This window comes from Trachinotus anak, unplaced genomic scaffold, assembly GCF_046630095.1.
Source record: "Trachinotus anak isolate AG129_WGS33_773 ecotype Australia unplaced genomic scaffold, CSIRO_AGI_Tana_v1 ptg000011l, whole genome shotgun sequence".
Classification (NCBI taxonomy): domain Eukaryota; kingdom Metazoa; phylum Chordata; class Actinopteri; order Carangiformes; family Carangidae; genus Trachinotus; species Trachinotus anak.
The window spans coordinates 12618353-12640307 of record NW_027273862.1 but is presented as its reverse complement, the minus strand read 5'-3'; the positions used below and the strand labels follow the sequence as shown (position 1 = coordinate 12640307).

General features: G+C 37.8%; 1 protein-coding gene across 1 annotated transcript in view; it reads left to right on the top strand.

Annotated features, from left to right (window-relative positions):
- Positions 1–563: 563 nt before the first annotated feature.
- The window catches only part of tspan15 (tetraspanin 15), a 34169-nt gene continuing 12777 nt past the window's right edge, over positions 564–21955 (top strand). The window contains exons 1-4 of the mRNA XM_071489143.1: positions 564–744; positions 11272–11457; positions 12779–12853; positions 16371–16466. Coding sequence (XP_071345244.1) covers positions 655–744; positions 11272–11457; positions 12779–12853; positions 16371–16466 — 447 coding nt within the window. The 5' untranslated portion in view covers positions 564–654. The remainder of the gene's footprint in view (positions 745–11271; positions 11458–12778; positions 12854–16370; positions 16467–21955) is intronic.

The following is a 21955-nucleotide window of genomic DNA, read 5'->3' as shown; positions in this document are numbered from 1 at the left end:
ACAGTTGTTGAAAGTGTGCAAAACTGTGTTTGCTTATCATGTTTCTGTGTGATTATTTACTTCACCATGTCCTATCTGAGGCTTATACATGTCTGTTATTAATTGATCATATTTAATTGATTTATTTAAAGCTAGGCTACTTCCAGGAAACACAAAACGGTTGCTATCTGCTTGCACAAAGGAAAACTTCATTTGTTAAATTCACCAGCGGTCAAGAAAAAATGTTATAGTAGGCCTACGCATTGTAGGAAAAAAATGTTTTTGAAATTATAATCTCAGTGAGACTTTTACCTGGTTAAATAAAGGAAGGGAAGAGGATATACAACGAGCCAATAAATCATGGCTACGCCCCTGAGCAGAGGAAGTTTGAGGCATTAAAATCAATTTTGAGGTTCAGCGCCCAGAAACAATTGTATTTCACCGAGGGCATCATTCATCAGAAAAATCTCAGTAAACAGAAAAATGTAAAAACATAAATCTTCCCATCTTCTGTCAGCCCATCCTCCCATCCATCCATCCATCCATCCATCCATCCATGCGTCCGTCCATCACTGCTACTGGCGCTCCCAGGTGTGGTGACGAGGACAACGCGGAAGTGTCCTGTCAACAGCAGCCCAGGAAGCCGCTGAAGTTAACTGTCCTCTGGCAGACACGATGTCCAACAACGCCGAGATCCGATACTGCCACAGGTTTTCCTACATCTGCCTTAAATTCCTGCTGTTCTCCTACGCCGTCAGCTGGTGGGTGAGTACCGCCGTGGTTGTCTTTCGTTAAGGAGGAGTGAGCGCTTTGTTTGGACAGATATCCCGGCTAGAGGACAGACAGACAGACAGGGTGTGTGTGTGTGTGTGTGTGTGTGTTTTAGCTGGGACAGCGTGTTTTGTTTAGCTCCATAGGAAAAATACGAATAGACCTTGTTATCGCAAGAGAAAGATCACGACAGGATTTTGTCTCCTTTTCAAATGACAGCTTTGAGTTTTGTGATCCCCTGCTTTGAAGCGGCAGGTGTTGTACCTGTTGCGGTAAAGTTACTCTGCAAGGCTGAATTACACAACATAACCGTCTGCCTGCTGCAAGGTGGCCACACCCTCCCCTGAGCACCTTTACCCTACCCTTACCTGCCTGACATAGGCACTGTGTAAAAGCAGACAGAGAGAGAGAGAGAGAGCAGATAAAGAGAAGAAAAAAGAGGATCAAATGATTCAGGCTTTAAAAAATCTGGATGATCCCACATAGCCTTCTGTATGTGCGTGTTTTGTTGAGTCCTGCCGTGGTCAGACTGTACTGTGACAGTCATGTGTGGCTCAACACAAGACAGATCAGCAAAAATGTGTTCAGGAAATGAAAATAAAAAAGATAAAATGGCAGCATTTTACTGCTCTAAATGAATAAGCTGGTCCAGTAATCGTTCATCCTTTTAGGCTTTTTACTGACAAAATCCTATCTTTATGGTAGCCTCAAGTTAGATATGGGCATATCTTTGTAAAGTTTTCAAAGATATTTCTGGCAGTATACTTAATTTTAAACAGTAGGAGACACAGAACATTAACACACTGGACTGAAAGTAGTGTACGGATGATGTTCACAGGTGCTTGATGAAATTTTTAATGAATATAAAAGAACTGCCATTGAGAGACACCCATCATCTGATAGATTACTGTGTCTTGATGGCATACGAGTCTCTCACGCTTGCGAAATGATAATAATTGATTGATAAAAAATGATTCACATGCCACTGTTTTGTAAGTCAGTACAGTACAGTAAAAGTAAGATGAGGACTGAGTTACTGAGTCATTTCCCTGTTATTAATTGTTTTGGGCCTTTTTGCGTCTTAGCTTTGTCTCATGAGTAGAGTCATCTTCTCTAAAGTTGACATCATTATTATTATTATTATTATCGTCTTCTTTTATAAAGCAAGCAAATTTAAAACCATATTTCACCAACTGCTTATAGTGATATACTGTTTATGAAACAAGTAGGTTACTAAGAATATGAATGGGTCTGCTGATTGACAAGCTCGGGATGGGTAACTGATGGCTTCGTGCTGCCCCCACATGTCTGGATTACTCACAGGGACAGTGGGCAGATGTACAGGGGCCGAGGTCCATGAAAGGCCCCAGAAGCCGCAGTTAAGACAAATATGCTGTGCATATGCTATGCTATGCAATCTTATTCTAATAAGACAAACTTGACCAAAAAAAAAAGGATAAATATGCTGTGTCTTCCTTCAAGGAGAACTTAGGACTGTGTTACAGAAGTACAAACACCAACACAGGAATAAGACACTGCATTTTATTTCTAAGACAGTAGAGATGACAAGTGAAGTGTTGGCGGAAGAGCACTCTTTGTCCAACCTACATACTTGCTAGATGAATTGGTGAGTAAATACAAAATAACTAAAAAGATAATCTTAGCAGAAGAAGTGACGCCTAATAGGGTATATATTTATGTGGTAATTGAGACTCTTGGCAACCTAAGAATCACATATTCAGCTGTAAGGGAGAATTGTGTCAATATAAGTGGTTTAGTGCTTAAATATGTTCTAAGATGCAGTGATTTGTCAAAAACAAGGATGGAATGCCTTAATGATAATTTGCTTGCATCAGTTTACTTTATTTTACAGGCAGTAATATAATTTGACATTTGTGTGAGCAAATGCCTTGAAATAACTTTGATCTAATTAAAATAAGCTGCTGTGATAGCTTACATTATGTCAGTGTTTTTAAGAACAAAGATCTTGTACAGCCTAGCCAAACTCTGCAGCCGCCCCATCAAATAGACAACATGACAGATTGTATATTTGTGCAGACAGATGGCTGATTGAGACGACACTTTGTGCGATAAGAAAATCGCTTTTTCTGAAGCGTTTATTCATGGAGCAAGAGAGAGAGAGTGGGATGGTGCGGCAGAGAGAAGCACAGGCGTTGGTAATGAGTGTATTATGGAGAATGAATGCTGCCTTGATAGAAGGGGTGAAACAGATTAACAAGTCATATTTACTTTGCTCTGACAGCTTGTTGTCGTATTAAGGAGATATTCTCACAGCACACGGTCTCTGAGGAATATGGTTCATTTCAGCGTGATATTGTCAAGAACAAAGAGCTGTATAGGTCATACTGTCACATCCTGTAGGAAATGTAAACAGCAGCAAATGTTCACACACTGAGCACTAAAGGTGGTGCTGATTTATTATAATGGCCACCAACAGAGATTCTGCCAAAATGTTTCATGAAACAGGAGTGTGGGATTTATTTTTAGTTCACTGCACGGTGCTCTCAGTAACACTTCCACATTTCATGTAATGATGGAAACAACAAATGCTGATACAGCTATGAACTATGATAGAACAACGGGCAGCTTTATTGGCAGCATTGCAGAGAAGCATAGGCCAAGTACTCTGCTCGTGATTTATTGGGAAGTTGCCCAAATAAATTCCTGTTGCATGTTTTTGACCTCAGACCTTTGCTTTCTCATATTTAACTGAACTTTTAAACAGTTAAAAAGATGATTGAAGAATACTATTGGCCCATTCTGTCGTGTTTTCAGTTTTTTTAGTGACCTGTTCTTCACATTGACTCAGTACCCCAGAGGTAAGGATATCCACATGCTTGAGATCAGCTGCTAAGGCTATAAATAGCCAAACAAAATAGCATATGTTGCAGGAACAATGTACAGGAGAAGGTGACTCATTTCCTGCTCACTGTGAAAAATGATTTCAGTGATAAAAGGACAGGAGCTTAATCTGATTTAGCCTTTTTGTGTATGATAAAAGGTGGTACAGTTCACGAGACTGGAGACTAAAACAAAAACATGTGGGTGAGGAGAATACCACAGGACATGTTTTACACTCTTTGAATGCCAGTCTGAGATAAATTGTTATTCCAAAACAGTAGCAACATTATGCAATATTATTTTATTTTATATTATATGGGGATTATCTGGGACATAATTGGAGGTCTGTAAAAGGATTTTGTCAGTTGTCAGTTATGATTGCCATCTGTAACTCTTTCATCGTGTGTTTATTCCTGTCAGTTTAATCTTAGAGTAATGCTAAAACAACTGAAGTTTTTTTTTTTTAAAAGATCTAACTAACTGTGATTCCAGCTCTGAACATCATGTTCGTTTCACTTTAGTCTGCTGCATGAGGTTATCTGCTTTTCTCAACTTTTGTTTACCCAGTGAAGGTTTATTTAACACTGACTCATACAGATAACACACAGAAACACCTTCACACTTTGGGACTTACCAGTTCAATGTTAGTCTTTGACCTTTGACCACGGAGCAGTTTTAATTGCATTGTGATTTGGGACTGTGTACCATACTGGAAGCTCTATAGTCCTCTACAGTCCAGCAACCTTTACTAGCATTATATACCTACCAAGTATAAACGTCCCTCTTGGCCTCATGTCAAAATCATATAAAAAAAATCTTAGTCCAACACACATTAAGCCAGCATTCATCAAGATATAGTATTTTGTGTGTAAACCCAGTGGCCAAGCACCACTGCACAGTTCTGCCTGTTTGATGAAAAAATGTATTAATTGGTTGGTTAGACTTGAAACAAGACTAAAAGCAGCTCTGTGAGGCTGTACATGGCTCTCTGTAGCTTGTATCCTGGTTTCAAAGCTACATTTGAGTTTCAGCAATGTATTCCCCCATAGCAGTTAGTCAAGCATACTGGTAGCACGGTGAAGTTGTTTTTAGCAGACTGTAATAGGTTTTATAATCCAACTTAACCTTGGCCTTATGCCCTGATATTGTCACTAAGTCATCTGCAGCTAAGTGCATGGGGATAAACACAGTACTGCCTGTTCTATTATATTATCACAGCTATTTTAGTTAAGATTTGTTTACATGAACCAGAGTGATTCACAAACCAACAAGACTCTTTGTAAAGATCATCACTCATGAACGTTGACATATTTTATTGTTGGCAGAACTTAAGAGTTGCTCTGTTTAAAATGCTCTTGGCTGAATGGAGGTAATGGAAGTGAGTTTTGGGGTGGGTGGGTGGGGGGTTGACCAGCCAGCAGCAAGATACCATAACAGACAGCAAGCAGGGACATGTAAGGAAAAGACATGATGGTGGAGTATAAACAGTGCTTGGACTGTCAGAACTCAGCAATGAGTACTAATTTTCTCTCCTCCCCTCCTTCCTTTGCTTCCTCCTCTGCTCCTCTTCTCTGACATGTTGTCCATCTTAATTTGGAAAGGCTGAAGATAGATCGTGAGGAGGCTGAAAGCAATTAGCAAAAAATGTGTCAAAGAATGAGCTGTTTTCAGTAGCAACATGCTGTGATTAACGTGTGTGTGTGTGTGTGTGTGTGTGTGTGTGTGTGTGTGTGTGAATAAAAAAAGGTTGCCTTCAACTTTTAAGTGTTTTTCTGTTGAATGACTGTTAGTGTGGAGTAATAACCAACAGCAAGTGTAAAGTGTGAAGACAAACAAAATGTCATTGAAAGTGTAAAACCGGTCGAAATAGTTTCAAATTATTTAATAGCTGTGTCTGGTAAAATTGGCTTCCCTGTGCTGCACAAACAAACCTGAAATTGAAAGTTGTAATATTTTTGTTCCTCGTTCCTATAGTGCAAGAAGCTTAACCTCCAGTATTGGTAAACCACTATATTGTAGTTATTGTGTTTGGCAGTGTACAGGTAAATGTAAAATATGTGTGTGTTGCAGAACATTGCAAGGAAGCACACTCACTTGACCCTTCGTGGATACATAAAGGATAACAAAATAATTGATGTCACTATAAATGGGTCACTGGTGTTTGCCCAGTTACTTCCTCAGTGGCCTGCTCACATTACAGGCCTGCATGTGCCCCTGTGATATTTGGCAGTAACTGAATCTATGTAAGTAGCCTTTTTAATTTTAGATTTGCCTGAAGCACATTGTGGGGACAGACTTTTTGTTGTCATGAACCCCCAATCCCATGGAAATGTTCTTTTTACCAGATAAATTTCCAGAATTTTAGCATATTTTTATATTTTTGTTGTCTGTTCAGTGCCTTTTTATATGCAGTGTATGTTCAGTGCATTATTTCAGTGGACACTTTCATCAATGATCAGTTGAGCATCAAAGTGAATCAAAGAAAATCCTGCTCTGTGCATCTTTACTGTCACACACCTGCAGCTGTGTCTTAGAGTTATTATTATTATTATTACTATTATTGTTGTTGTTGTTTTTGCTGATGAAGTTTGTATTAAATTTCAAGTGATCAAGTTGTAAATTTGACAGTTGCCACTTACAGCTGTTCTGGTGGATCTGCTGCAGCTCTGTAATCTCCCAACGTATTTGCAGAAAGCCTGAGGAGGCAGATAATTTAATCATTTAAACACAATCTTTACATATGAAAATCAATAAACTTAAAACTTAAAAATGCCGCTAAGATGATGCTTTGGTTGCCTTTTATCCAAGATTTTCAAGGCCTGATTGTAAGGGCACTGAATTTCATTTCTGACTGGTTGACCGGGGACGAGGTAAAGAAACCATAGGTAATATGTGAGAGTATCTTTGAACAACAAGGCACAGTCAAAAGTGCAAAGCCAAGGCTAGACTTAATCGTTTTACAAAAGATTTTGGCACGACTTTTGAAATTTAACTGAGAATCTAAGATTATACTGAAATGTATTCCCTGTTCACTAGCTTCACCTTTGATTCTATTCATTTAAGGATTTGGTTGCAGATAGCTTTTTAATGGAAAACTTTATTTTATCAGTGTTTAATGTCAACAGAGTTTTTGGTTTGGGTATCTGCAACAGCAGATGCATGGATGACATCAGCATACATCTGAAGACCTATACCATTGCAAATTTCTTTAATGTACACACTGAAAAGGATGTGATTAATCACAACACACTGTTCGTAACCTGTCAAACCATGACCACTGACCGTTTTGACAAATTGAACATTGAGAGTTAAGGTATTTTGATTTATGATAGAAATGTGTGTACTACATTTACTTCAATTGACTGTCTTATATTTACTAATAGTAAACAAGTGGCTGACTCTGTGGAACGGTTGTGTCTGAAGCCAAACTGTAAAGGGTGCAAATTTTGGTTTGTCTCCAAGTAATGGAGCAGTTGTTCTGAGACAATCTTGTCCAGACAGGACTGGAAGAGGACTTATTGTCCTGTAGTTGCTAATCTCTTCAGTGTCCCAAGATCTTAAAATGGGCATTACCAAAACATTTTTCATACATCTGGGAACAGCCCAATTTCGCTGAGGAACTTAATAAGTTGAGAAGGGTCTGAACCAGAATGCTGCTGTATTTTTCTTAGAAATATAATATGTAGGTTATTTAGGCCTATATCCTAGAGAAAGTAGTTTTTAAATTAATTGTAAATTCCTTTCATGACAAGTGATTGGTCCACTTCCCTGATCATATCCATCAGAAGCTATAACATTCCTGTTAGTATTAATGGTCTTTAACAGACTGAATGATCAAAATCAAAATGATCACCATTTTATCAAACGATTTAGCTGTACCAGACTATATTACAATTCCCTTAAGCCTCTGATAGGGCTTGAATATAATTAATTGCTTTTGAAATGGGCAGCTCCTTAACTACCAGATTTCATAGCCCCTTAAATAATTGCAAGCCAGTGTCATTTTGAGTTTCAGGTAGGTCTTCAGGGAATAATCTCTTTGCTTCGTTAACTGACAAAAGGTGTCATTTAGCCACAAGAGCTCTATTGTTCTCTGTGTCTTTGAATTATTGCACTGGGACATTGTTTCTGGGAGTGTTTGTTACTACTGTATTTTTTTTTTTACTATTTATTTTCTACTGGTATAGAAGTGAGTTGCATTTAGTCCACTCACCTCCATTGTAGCATGCATCAAAGATATCATCATCTCAATACATTAACAGAAACAACAAAAATGATCTGCATGTCTAGATAATATTATAGCTAAGTGGAAAAAAAAATCCCTGGACTGGAGAATCAAGCTATTGTCTCAGTCGGTTGTTCATCTGTTGTGCAACGAGCTCAGGTTTGTCTAAACTCTTGTCAGTGTTAACAAGATCAGTGTGAAACAATTATTACATTTACCAGAAGGTTTGTTATAAGTTAATTAAATTGACCTTTTAAGGGAGGATCAAATTAACAATTTTAATTTCTACGTAAATGAGCCTTGATGTGATATATTCTTTACTTTGTAGGGAGCAGTGTGTGCAGAAGTGGAGAGATTCTTCTAGTTTGTAGTTGCTGCCTTAAACAGAATTTCTTACCGTGCAGCCCAGGCTTCTTAAAACATTCAAGGACCTTTATCAAATGCAGGAGTCTTTGTGGCTGACCTGTTTATATATGTTTGAGAGGAAAGCCTGCAATTAGCATTCATTAATGGCCATACTACACTGTCAAGACCACTTTTATTTCTATTGTACAATAACAAATTAGGTAGTTGAAAGGTATACACTACTATTTAAACAATAGAAATGCCAAGCATCATTATGGGGCTGAATTACTGTATATTTTTAGATGTGTACAATATCAGTTTTCAAAAAATGCAACTAGGTTGTGTTATAATTGTATTTATCCCCTTTAATTGCAGGCTTGTTTGTTAGATCCTCTAAATTGTTCTTTATTGAATTATTGGGAAAAAATTGTGATGCCATTTGAACTGAAAAGATTCAGATTCATATTCTTCCTGTCGTGATGTTGTCAAAGTTATTTTTTCTTTGAAGTCTGATGTGGTGTCTTGATGATGGCGTCTTGTTTTTATGGTGTACATAAACCTTCAGCCAGAGAGCCTGTTAAGTTTCTGATCTGCAGAGATATTTTGTCTCTGAGTCGGCAGCCTCACAGGAGGAAAGTCCTGAGCCTCATTCTGCAGTCATCAATTCTGTGATACACTGGAGTCAATGTGTAGACACCTCTTGTCTGACAAAATCCAGCCTTTTTAGAAACCCAAGCAAGATAAGTCCATTTAGAAAATGGATGGATAGATGCATGAAATCCTGAAACGGAGGAACTGAAAGACAAAGAATCACAAAGACAGTGATAGATAAAAATGTGTGTGCGTGTGTTTCTCTACACAGTCTAGACAGATTATCTGCTTCACAGCATTGATAGTCCTTCAAAATTCTAAAGTCAGGCTTGAATTATTATTGAATTATGTTGGAGTAATTGAGTGAGAGAAGGCCACCAAGATAAAGATGCAGTGAAGCTGTGTGTGTGTGTGTGTGTGTGTGTGTGTGTGTGTGTGTGTGTGTGTGTGTGTGTGTGTGTGTGTGTGTGTGTGTGTGTGTATGTGTGTATGTGTGTATGTGTGTATGTGTGTGTGTGTGTGTGTGTGTGTGTGTGTGTGTGTGTGTTTGTGTGTGTACTTCAGACATCACTGATTGTTCCCAGTAGATTTACTGTATCCCCAACTGAAGTCCATCAGAGAACCTAATTAAAGAAAGTTGTCATTTACAATAACAACACTGAAATGTCTGTCACTGCAGTCCACTCCAGTCTAGTGAAAATGCAGATTATAATTAGTATAATTCCCTTGAAGCACAGGTAGACACAAATGACTTTCCTGCTACTGCTGCTGGAGACTTCACATCAAATCTACCATGAAAACTGCACACACAAAATAACCATGTTAGCTTAACATAAACATAAGCATGCACAGCATGTAGAATAACATTTTACCAAAGAAAAACAAAGACAAACAAAACAAATACGTTGATGGCTGTATGCTACAAAAGAGGGAATAATCTTCGAGTCTTATTTATAACCGTTCACATCTCCTTTAAGTCCTTCATATCACTGTCCATGCAGTGTCCATGCTTGCTGCTTGCTTGCTGTTGATGTCAGAGTCTCACTCACATGAGAGCAGCAGAGGATTTAATGCACAACTTTAAGATAAGCCTTCAAAATAATAGAACAGTTGCTTGTTTGTTGTTTATTTATGTGATTGGTTGCTCTGAAAATGTAAATCCTCACCCCCACCCCCCTGGGATAAATAGAGTATATCCATCTATCTATCTAAATGAAACAATGTACAAATAACAAAAGAAACCCAGATACATTACCAATTATGAAGTTTGTCTTACAAAAGTAAACAAATTATATAAACTATGTAAACAACAGAAGTTTTATACTCTTGAGGCTGTGATGCTGTACATGGGCCCACTGGTCCTTCGAGCTAAATGCTGAAGTCAGCCTGCTAATATGCTCACAGTGACAATGCTATGCATGCGGATGTTCACTATCCTAGATTAGTTGGAATGAATTGTTGGAATGCTAACATTTTCCTAATCAGCATGAAACAAGCTCCTCCGGAGGCTTATTTGAAGTGTCATTAGTTTTCGAAGTTATTGCAATTTGTCCTGTGGGGAATATGAATGTGCGCACCAAATTTAATTTTAGTTGAACCAATAGTTGGTCAGACTTTGTAGCACTAGAGGAATAGTCAGGGGAAAACCACAGTCATTTGGCATCTTCCTCCGGAGAACATGGATATATCTACAAAAATGTACTGATATATTTCAGGCTGGGCCAAAGTGGTAGACCAACAGACTGACATTACCATCCAGACCAATGCATGGTTAAAACATAACTCATTTGAAAAGGAATCTACAAGCAAAAGAAAGATGTTCTGCAGTAGCTTTATTTTGATTTTACAGAATATAATGATAATGGAATTAACAATAAAACTACCACAACTGCTAGTGAACTTGAATACTTGCATGACAATTAGACAACAAGGTAAACTTGTTTTCCAATACTCAACATCTTTAGTTCATAATATATGTTACTCATAATGTGTACAGTATACAAATAAGTACTTCTGCTAAGTAGATGTTCTGTGTTAGTTATATTTAGGTCATTGTACTCTTTGAATTTTAGGGGTAGGGTAATGTAAAGCTTTTCTACTTTTCTAATTACTGAAATCTAATAGTTGATAGAATCAGTAGAATATGAACATTATTCAGATTCAAGAAGCTATTTTAATACTGAATTTAGATTCGACCAAACCCCAATACCAGTTTATAGAGTCTGATCACCTTCATTCATTTACCTCTGTCATTGTTATATCATGAAACTTGGTGATCCCATGACTGTCCTCTGCCAATGTTTCTTTTATACATAATTTTTTTGTGTGTGCAGACAATTTTGTGGCTTTGTCTTTGGTCCACTACATCTACATCTTCTTTTAGTCACATTTAAAGAAATGAAATTATATGCATTCAAAATTCAGAAATTCCACCTGTTTTCCATTATGTTCAAGCTGATGACTAACCCGTGCTATCTGCTTCACCTTTGTGTTCCCAGTTAATAGGTGGATTTATCCTGGCCATTGGCATCTATGCTGAGGTGGAGAGACAACGCTACAAGACACTGGAGGGGGTATTTTTGGCCCCAGCTATAATCCTGATTGTCCTGGGAGTCGTCATGTTTATTGTTTCATTCATTGGAGTCTTGGCTTCTCTCAGGGATAATCTAACACTATTGAAAGTGGTGAGTGTTGTCTTTACAGCCGAGAAATTCTTTGTTTTTTAGTCTGTAAATATTGCATTCATTCTTGTATTCACTATTGAATTCACTCTTTTTTTCTTTTTTCTTTTTTTTTATTTAATGTTTTTTTTATAGTAGCACACTATACGAACAATCCTTTCAGTGTGCTTTCACTGTGTGATTTCTGGTCTTAAAGCTGCTTTAGTTATAAACTAGTGTGTTCATATTCACCTTTATCTGTACCAGTGGATCACTTTAAAACACTATAAAACTGCAAAACCTGCAAAAAATATAGGTCCAAAGATAAACATACACTTAGCAAGCACATCATATTGATGGTAGACCAGTACTGATTCCTTTGAGATTCTGGTCCATTATAATTCGACTGGCTAGGCCACTGAAGTACAGTGAACCCACTGTCATGTTCATGAAACCAGTGTGAGACTTGTTTTGTGACATGGTGCATTTTCTTGCTGAAAACAGTGGCTAGAAGATGGTTTAGTTGTGGCTATTAAAGGGAGGCACCTGGTCAGCAACAATACTCAGATAGGCTGTGGCACCATGATTGATTTGTCTTAAGGGCTCACCAGCCTGTACTGTTGACACAAGGCAGGTTGGGTCCATGGATTCATGCTGTTGATGCAAACTTGTGCAAAACCTGTCATGGTCTTTTGTTGTTGTAGCCCATCCACCTCAGTGTTCAACATGTTGTTCATTGAGATGCTTTTCTGCTCACCACAGTTGTAAAGAGTGGTTATCTGAGTTCCTGTAGTGTTTCTTTCAATTCCAAGCAGTCTGGCCATTCTCCTCTGACCTCTCTTCCAAACAAGGCATTTCTGTCCACAGAACTCCCGCTCACTGGATGGTTTTTTCTGTGTTTCTCATCATTCTGAGTAAAAACTCTAGAGACTGTTATGTGTGAAAATCCCAGGGGATAATCACATTCAGAAATTCTCAAACCAGCCCATCAGGCACCAACAATCATGCCACATTCAAAGTCACTGAGATCACATTTTCCACAGATTCTGATGTTTGTAACTGAAGCTCCTGACCTGTATCTGCATGATTTCATACACTGCACTGCTGCCACAAAATACACAGCGCAACAAGCAGGTGTGCAGGTGTTCCCATCAAAAAGCTTGGTGGGTGGACAGTTGCAGTATAATTCAGCACTTATCTAAAATTGCATCTCACATTGTGTCTCGTGATGACTTGGTTATAATGGCCAGTTCTTCAGATGTTGCTTCACTACAAGGCAAATCCCGGAAAAGATAAATATGTAAGTATGTAATGGCTCTTCTCTCTATTGTCTGTTGGATCACAGTTCATGTACACCCTGGCAGCATGTCTGTTCCTGGAGCTGCTTGGAGGAATCTTGGCACTGGCGTTCCGCAACCAGGTGAGCTCTGATCAATAATCTGTTAGGAACACTCCCACCTCAGTTAGAGCATTTGTCAGAGATGTTTTAATTCAAGTCAGTTTTATTTATATAGCCTAATATGAAAAATCACAAATTTGCCTCGAAGGGTTTCATGATCTCTACAAAATAAGACTGCCCTCTTCATTCAAAAGGGACTTTAAACAGCAGACAGTTGGGCTGCAACAGTAGGAAGTGTTGCAATAGAATCTATGTCACACACATCATGTCGTAGCCATCCCTTCAATCATTGCTTAAAGCGCTTGTTCTTTGTGGGAACTGTTGGGTTTTTCTCTATAACAAAGTAAGGTCTTGACCTTACCCTGTAAAGTGCCTTGAGATAATGTATATTATGATTTGGCGCTATACAAATAAAATTGAACTGAATTGAAGTCCCTAAAAACTCCCAAAAACATCCATAACAGAGAGGAAATTTGAAAGAAAAGCAAATATGTAAGGCAGTATTAATGAATGAATGAACCATGAACAACTATATCACATTACATTAAAAAAAATTCACCATATAGTGGGATAGAGAAAATTAAAGAAAATATTAATGTCATTTTGATTCTCATTTTTTAAAACTGACAGTCACCAAATGGTGTATTGTAGACAGATAATGAACTAAACTATGCAGGTGGTATAATATCTTATCTGGAGGTTTCACTGACACCACACTTTGCTCATAGTTTTAGTCAGGAGAGGTTCAGGGACAGCATAATCAGAATTAATCTGTTCAAAAAGGAGATAGGATTAGCATTTGTGTGATATCAGTGTGCTGATGGCACGTTCTGCTTCCCTGCCCTGTCTTTGTGTTTGTGTATCAGTCTTTCTTTTGTCTGTCTCTTTCAGTTTTAATACATCGCTCCTTATCTTTCTCTTGTATCCTTTCTTTGTTTCCCCTTTTTGTCTCACTCTTCAGTTTTTAAACTCATTTCCCTCCTGGCAACAAAATCCAGTAACGTTCCTGTGCATACTAACACAGCATGATCCACAGTTTTTATGCCGTCGTGACTCAGCAAGCAGCTTCTGGTTGCAATCATGAGCAGCACTTTGTGTAAAAAAAAAAAGAGGAAGCAAGGAAAGACTTTCTCCATTGAATATAGTAACCGTTTGGTTGATCAGTGATGCACCGCAGGTGGAAGTTTAGACCACCTCCCGGCAAATCCCCATCACACAACATGACTTGAACATCTCATTTGCTGTACTCATGCAATAATGAACTTCTTTGTTATGAGGCTGACATCAATGCACAACAAATAATTCTCACCACTGCTTCGCATTAAAAGCCCTTCATGGTGAGCCACATGAAGGCCTTTGTTGAGAAACAGCTGCAGAAAGCGAATCCTTGTCATCAGGTTTAGTGACAGTGTTAATTCATTTGTGATCAAAATATTCAAGATATTTTTCTGATATTTTTCTGTTTTGTTTTTTTTTTCAAAGAGAACCAGTTTTCAATATTGACAGGCAGGAATGATTACAGAAACAGTAAAGTGGTAGGATGAAGAGCTGCAAGAGGCAGGAGCTTGTTTCAGTTTAGGTGAACCTCTACCACGTCCTCAAAGTGAACAAGCACCTTAATCATGCTGAGATCTTTGGAAACCCACAACGTCTGCACCACAGACTCAGAACGTATTTATTCAGCAAATCATGGGTGCATGTTATGAAAATTAATTTAAAACTAATACAGTCTGAACACTTTTACTGATTTAAATTTGAATGTAAAGGAAACAACAGTGTTCTGTGCTCCAACTCACTGTTTTATACTTGACAATTTGGAGCAAAACTATTAGATAATTTTTATGCAATATCAGATGTTTATATAACTTATATAAATGAGACTCTGTCATAATAAAATGAAATTGTCCCCAAATAAAATTGTCTAGCCTTTGCTGTTGTGGCCATAACATACTTTCTGGCCAAACCAGTGTGAACCCAATCCAAAGTATATTATTAGAGAGGACTCACAGCTGCATGAAATGGCTTTGAATTTACATGCAGACTACTGGGAGACCTGCTGTATCCTTAATCACGTTCACTGCTGCTCAAGTTTTTTTTTTACATATTTGTGCATGTTGTACCGGGAGTAACTATAGTGTGCTGAATAACAAGTCATCATAACTCTTTGTCAGTGATGACTTTTAATTGCATCTCATTTACATGAAGATCATGTTACAACTGATGGTGAAAGGCATAAACATGCCTCATGTTATTTTTCTCATGACTTTTGCAAATATAGAGCATTTAGGAACTGAAAAACGTGTTCAAAGTGATGGTTAAGATTAAAATTATGAATGAATTTGTTACTGACAGTCCTCTCTTGAGATATTAATTACATCAGTTTTATTGATTAGATTTAAGGTTCCTTCATTCATGAATGTTTTAATGTGGCTCTGTGGGGACCAGCTTGAGTTTCTGGGTTTGTGACTTTCTTAATGCTTTTTAATCATCTCATTTACATGACTGTGACATTAAACATAACAATGGCCTGTCTTTGATTACCTTTTTCAATAGTACTAGGTAAAGCATTTTAATGTTTGTCTCAATGGCGTTTTCATTTAAAATACAATCAAGTCCCAGCTACTCTTATTTCTTTTTAGTTTAGTGTCATCTCATTTACATTGAGATTTAAATAACATAGAAGTGAATGAGAAATGTGTGCATATTAATAGGATTTCAGTTTCTTGCCTGTATAAGGAATGGATTTTTTGATGGATTTTTCTTTGCTTGTTCATTTCCATGAACACCATGTTTAAGATGATAAAGCCAGGTGAGCTAATAGTGAGCTTTTTTTAATAATAGCCCAGTGTCGTCTTTCTCAGAGGAGAAGCAGAGTCTTTAAGTTCAAGTCTATAAATCTGCTCATTGTAATGAGGTTTAAACGTGGCTGCCTTGCCCCTATATATTGACTGTTAGGATGTGATATATTCTGAGGAGGGAGAAAAGAAATTAAATGAAAAGCTCAGTCCCTTTAATCTCTGACTCTCATGAGGGTAGAGGTCTCAATTCATTATTATTGGTGGGTATGAGAGAGACATGACAGAGCATCGACAGGCTTGAGTAAGGGAAAAAGCCCAAAGATTAATAAACTATGAATAAAACTAAGGTATTAGAAAGGAAGTGGAGTGAAATTAGTGGAATAAATGAACGGCTCGCTAAATGAAAACATTCAATGAAGAGCTCTCCACGAGTGTACTTAATGGAGTTCCAAGTTTCAAATATTTATTCTGTCTGTGGATAGATTGATACAGTAACCTAATGTGACCCCGCTGTACCAGATTGTGACTGACAGATGTGAGCTGTCAGACTGTCATATTTTAATATTCCAGTTCAGTGGATCAGTCACCTTGACTAATCACAGCATTTCCTCTCCAGAGCTGCCTGTCTGACACATTAATGGTAGATGAGCTGTGTCCCTGACAAAAGCAACATGGTCACATGACACCCCTACATTTACATTAACACACCCAAACTGTTATGTTTATTTTCACCCTTATAGACGCTGGAATTACTGAACAAGAACATCCGAAAGGGAATAGTGAACTACTATGATGACCTGGATTTCAAAAACATCATGGACTTTGTACAGAGGAAGGTAAGGTTATGCCACTCACACTGAGGAATATTCCTGTCAACAAGAGATATAAATTGAAAAGTCTGTATTAGCTTTTTGAATATGTTATAATCAAAATGCAGTACAGACAGTATCACAAGGATGATTTAAGATCTGTTTGAGTAAAAAGTACCACCAGTGAACTTGGATGATCACAGCAAGTCCTGTCCAAAATAATGAGAGAACTGTGCTGAGCCATCACTGTGCACCTGCTCCCAGATTACATCACACAGCCTAAAGCTGAAGATCTCATTACCAACTTTTGTCAAGCACTCGGGGATGCTGCGTCTGGGGGCAGCAGGATGATTGCCCATTGAAATTCAGAAACAGCCTGCAACAAACTCCACTTGTAACAGAAGAGAAAAGACAAAGGTTCCTTCAGTCTGCAGGCTTCACGCCTTGTGCTGTTAAGGAATGTGCAGAATGACCGGCACAGTGGACAAGACTGTGACTTTGATCAATGATATTCTAGATACTTTAAGGCACAAAAGTAGCTGGTTGTGTGGCAGCTGATTTGGTGGTTAGGCAAATGGAAGTTGAAGCCCCCGCCTCAGTTCAAATCCCTCCACTGTGGACCTGTTCAGCTTTTAAATACTTGAATCCAAAAGTCTGAACATTCACACATTTGTAGATCGGCAGACTCAGAAGGCACCTTCCCCTAATGTCCAGTGTGCTGAGGCAGTTTATTTCTACCATTCATACTGGTTTCTAACTATGAGCAATGGGGCTGCACAAGAACACACAATTTTTTCTGTTGATGTTAGAGCAGATATGGTTATTTCACAAGCAAGTTTTTTGTGTTTGAAGGACTGGGCCCAGATGCAAATGATTTTTTTGAGTAGACAGATGAGTTGTTTTGTTTTTTGGGGGTTTTTTGTATTAATTTCTTACTTAAAGCAACTATAATTGGTATTTTTATTATAATAATAATAAAAAATGATAATATGAAAAACAATGTGACAGTTTGAAAAGGGATGAACTGACAGAGAATTATCACCAGAATCTGTAGCGCCTATTGGCCGTTATCCTGAGTTTCAGCTCATTGTGTAGCTGTCTGATCCACAATTTTCAACTGTTTTCACTGAAGAAGATCTAAAACCCACTGTACACAACCTGCTTGGCACCAAAAAGCAGACACACAATGTTAGTGACTCACTTGAGCATTTAGCAGCTGAAGAGCCAGGTAGTTCCTTCAGGATGGAGGAGGATACCAAAAAAAGCTAAAAAAAGAGTGAATATTGTACCAGAATTCCCCAGGTCTCCAGCCACAATGACAATGTTGATTACGTTGTTTGTGACACAGTTTGCAAAAAAACTCTACATATAATGTGAATTAGTCTCAATGACGTGTTCATAACTTGTTTCCACAGGCTCAAAAATCATTTATTGCAAGATTAAGACATTCATGAATCTCTCCATTGATTAAGAGACTCCTTCATCAGTGCCACTTGTTTCAGTGCTGGAAGGAATAGTTGTTGTTGCTGGAGGGACAATATTTTGTGCAGTTCAAATTTTTGGTCAAAATATGACTTTGGCATTTTAATTTTGGCATGACTCCACATCTGTGGTTAACCTGCACTTGGCTGTTACCTTCAAAAGCAGTTCCACTTCATTATGATTCCAGACAAACAGAAGCCAACTTCTTTTGGCAGCAGATTTGTTATGTTTGTCCTGTGATGGGCTTTTTGAAGAGCTTAACTTACTGGTGCTGTGATCTGCTTGCTCTGATAACAACAAACAGTGCCTCAGTAATGGTACGAAGTCATTTGGCAGCAGTGGTGTAAAGCTTCTTCTGTATTTTTCCTGACCTGGTGTAAAGCTAATGGTCGACTCAAGTGTCCTGCAGTAGGAGAGATTTAAGTGTCTTCCCAGAGGACTTAGACAATCAGAAAACCTTAGTGCAGACTGTGGCTGTTTCCACGCGTAAATGGGGTTTGTGGATTTATCGATGTTTGTGAGGGCAATGGCCTGAATTCAGTCTTACACGTGGGTTTGTGTTGAGTCAACACAAACTCAACGATAGACTGTAATAGGGATGTCAAAAGAACAATACCTCAATACCAAGTCGATGTATAAATTCCAAAAATGTGATGGTACTTTGGAACCACCAAATTTCTGGTATCATGATTTAATCATCATGATCTTTTCTCAGTAGTAATTAAAAGTTCCCATATAAAACCCTTTGTTGTGTGTGGGTTGGTGCCTGCATAGAGATTTTGGGTGTGTTTGTGTATGAGCAGTTGGAGTGAACATGTGCTTACGGTGTTTGTTTGTTTTTTGTGTTTGTTTGTTTTTTTTTTTCTTTTTAAGAAGTAGATTAGGTCATCTGACAAGTATTTCTGTTTCAGTGTGCTCCTGTCAGTTCTCCACAGCTTTATATCCAGCCGATGTAAAACATTTCTAGTGCATGAAATTTGAGCTCAGGAATGAAAACTTTGATTTGAACAGGTCAGATGAGACTTTCCTGGAAAATACCAAGTTCAGTGTAAACAAAAAATATAATTCCAAGTCATATCCTGTCATAGAGGATGGTGTCAGCCCGTGTTTGTGCACAACTCTTACTGTTTAGAATGTGACCACGTTTTCTTGATCCATCACATTTCCTGTCAGACATTTAAATGTTTGAATCGGACTTGTCACTGTCATGCCATGTGTTCAGACCAGTTTTGGCTTTAGATGTGCTCAGACAACACTTCATATGAATAAGTGTAAAGCTGAAATGATACATTGATTTCAGTTTTTCATTTTTAAGTATTCAGTGTCTTTGTCTTTGTCTTAAGTAACTTGGACTGTCTGTTTTGGACTGTTAGTTGGACAAAACAAGACATTTGATGATGTCACCTTGGGCCTCAGAAACATGATGAGCATTGTTCATAGTTATTAGTCAATTATTTTAGAAAATATTAATCCAATTAATTGGTAATGGTTATTAGTCGTAACCATAGATAAGCTTGTTTGAAGCATACTGAACCCTTTAACCAAGTGTTTCTTATGACAAACCCCCTGTAAACTCTTTGTTCCAGCTGTAGAAATGTGTAACCCTGAATTGTGTCAGGTTTGCAGCAACAGGAAATGAGAAAAATCACAACACAAATCCATAGATTAGTGGCAGGTTATATCATATCCTGAGTTAAGTTAATTTCTAGATGGCCTTTCCATCCACTGTGCCTCAGTATGCTAATGGAAATGTGACATTTATTCCACCAGAAATGGCTGTCACTGTCTCCTCCAGTGTCTTCAACCAGGGGGGAGACAGTGATGGCATTTTTTCCCCACACAATTACATTGCATAGTTAATCATAACACTAATCATAATGTTGACTAATGCCATGTCTTATTGCAATAAGCTGCCATTTTTCATCTCTCTCATCAGAGGAAACTCCAAACACCCGTCCACCACACAGCTTGAATATTTCAGACCATTTTTAATTCCCAATTTATATTGAAGTCACAGCTCTCAGTGTTCTCACAGCTGCCTCAGTAGGATTGTGTGGTTCATATCAAGTCTTACAGCACTGCAAACAACAAAGCTTTTCAGTCATTTAGACAGACACTGACTTCATTTCCCCAGTGCTGTGTGGTCGTTTGACAAAAAAGTGATCATGCATATTTATAAGTTCATTTTTGATTCATCATAGGCAGCATTGTTGGCATTTTTGGCAAAGCAAGTCAAGGCAATTTCATTTATATAGCACATTTTAGACTGTACTATGTAAATTTTTAATATTTAAAGTCCTATTATGTAGGACTATGTATATGTATACATACATACTATGTATACAGCAACAAGTAGTGTGTGTGTGTGTGTGTGTGTGTGTGTGTGTGTGTGAGAAAATTTAAAAAGCAGTAAAACCTTAGTTAGTAATCCTTATGTATACACACACACACACACACACACACACACACACACACACACACGCAGCATCAATGTATCTTAATTTTGGTGGTCTTATGTCTCTCAAATACTCCAACATAATTCAATAATCAATTCAACAATTTTATCATCAATTTTGATATAAATTTTAGAATTTTTGATGAACTATCAATGCTGTGAAGCAGATAGTCTGTCTAGACTGTTTACAAAAAAACACACAATCAAAACAAGGTGTAAGTTAATGTATCCCTTGTGATGGAGCTTACATTATCAGACAGTTTCTCCTTTTTAGAGCAGGACTACAGTAACTCACCACATCTGGATCTTACTCTGTTATTTGTAGTTACAAGCCATGATGAGCTGAGAGATCTAACTTAAGGCAAGTCCATTTTATTCATATAGTCCAATATCACAAATCAATAATTTACCCCAAGGGGATTTACAAACAGCATCCTCTATTCTTAGACCCTGGAGGCCTAAGTGGATCACAGTCAGTGAGCAGGTCAGAAGACATGATTCTATAGACACAATTTCACATGTATGTGTTTTGTGGATTATCCAGAGAGGCTATTTTTTAGGAAAATAATGGAAATTCTTTTTTAGTCACTATTGATTGAGATGTCATTAATTATCCTGGAAGGACTTTTAGTGATTAGCTCTGAAACCAACTGGCACACTGTGTACAGGTCACATATTATCCAGTTATCTGTATACAATGTCTTCAAGTATTTTTCTAAGCAAAGGTACATTAGAGATAATACAACACTTCAAAAGTGGCAGTCTGTAAGGAGCGCACAATATGTAATTTTCTGCCACTGATCATTTTTACTGCAAGCTGAATTATCCAAAGAGGTCACCACTTCTCCAAAACAAATATAGCAGTTTCATGTTAAGCAGTTTCATGTTAAAAATAAGACATGGTTCTCCAATGCTGTTCAGTAAACATGGAACTACCACTAACATTTGCTCAACTTGTTTCTCTGATAACTTAAGATCCAGACATCCAATGTAGTTAAAAGTTCCAAAAAGTGTATCATTAAAATGTAGCTTAAAAGATGGAATTGACAGGTGACCAGATAAAACTGACCGTTACCTTGATTAAAATTACACATTTTTTTAGGTTTGAAAATCAATGGAAAAATTTGGAATAAAGTACACAACTCAATAAGATATATATAACTAACAAATGCTGAAACATGTGGAAAAGTTGCATACTATACCTTTAATATTATCAACGCATTGTTTAAGAAATGTTACAGGCAGAGTTGAACAGTGCATCGGGTATGGAGTTGAGGGTGATCAGATCTGTCAAACAACACATTTCTAATTGTTTAGATAGAAATATAATGTCATCTTTACAATTTTAGTATATAGATACGTAGGTGAAATGTTTTATGTGATATTCATAAATCTTTTCTGTCTAGAGTGCCTGAAGAACCAGATAAAACTGCACACAAGCTCTGGGTCAAAGTGGAACAAGGGCGGGGCGCCTCGGTGGTTCACCTGGTAGAGCGCATACCATTAAGGCAGTGGCCCTCGGTTCAAATCCGACCCGCGGCCCTTTGCTGCATGTCATCCCCTCTCTATCTCCCTGACT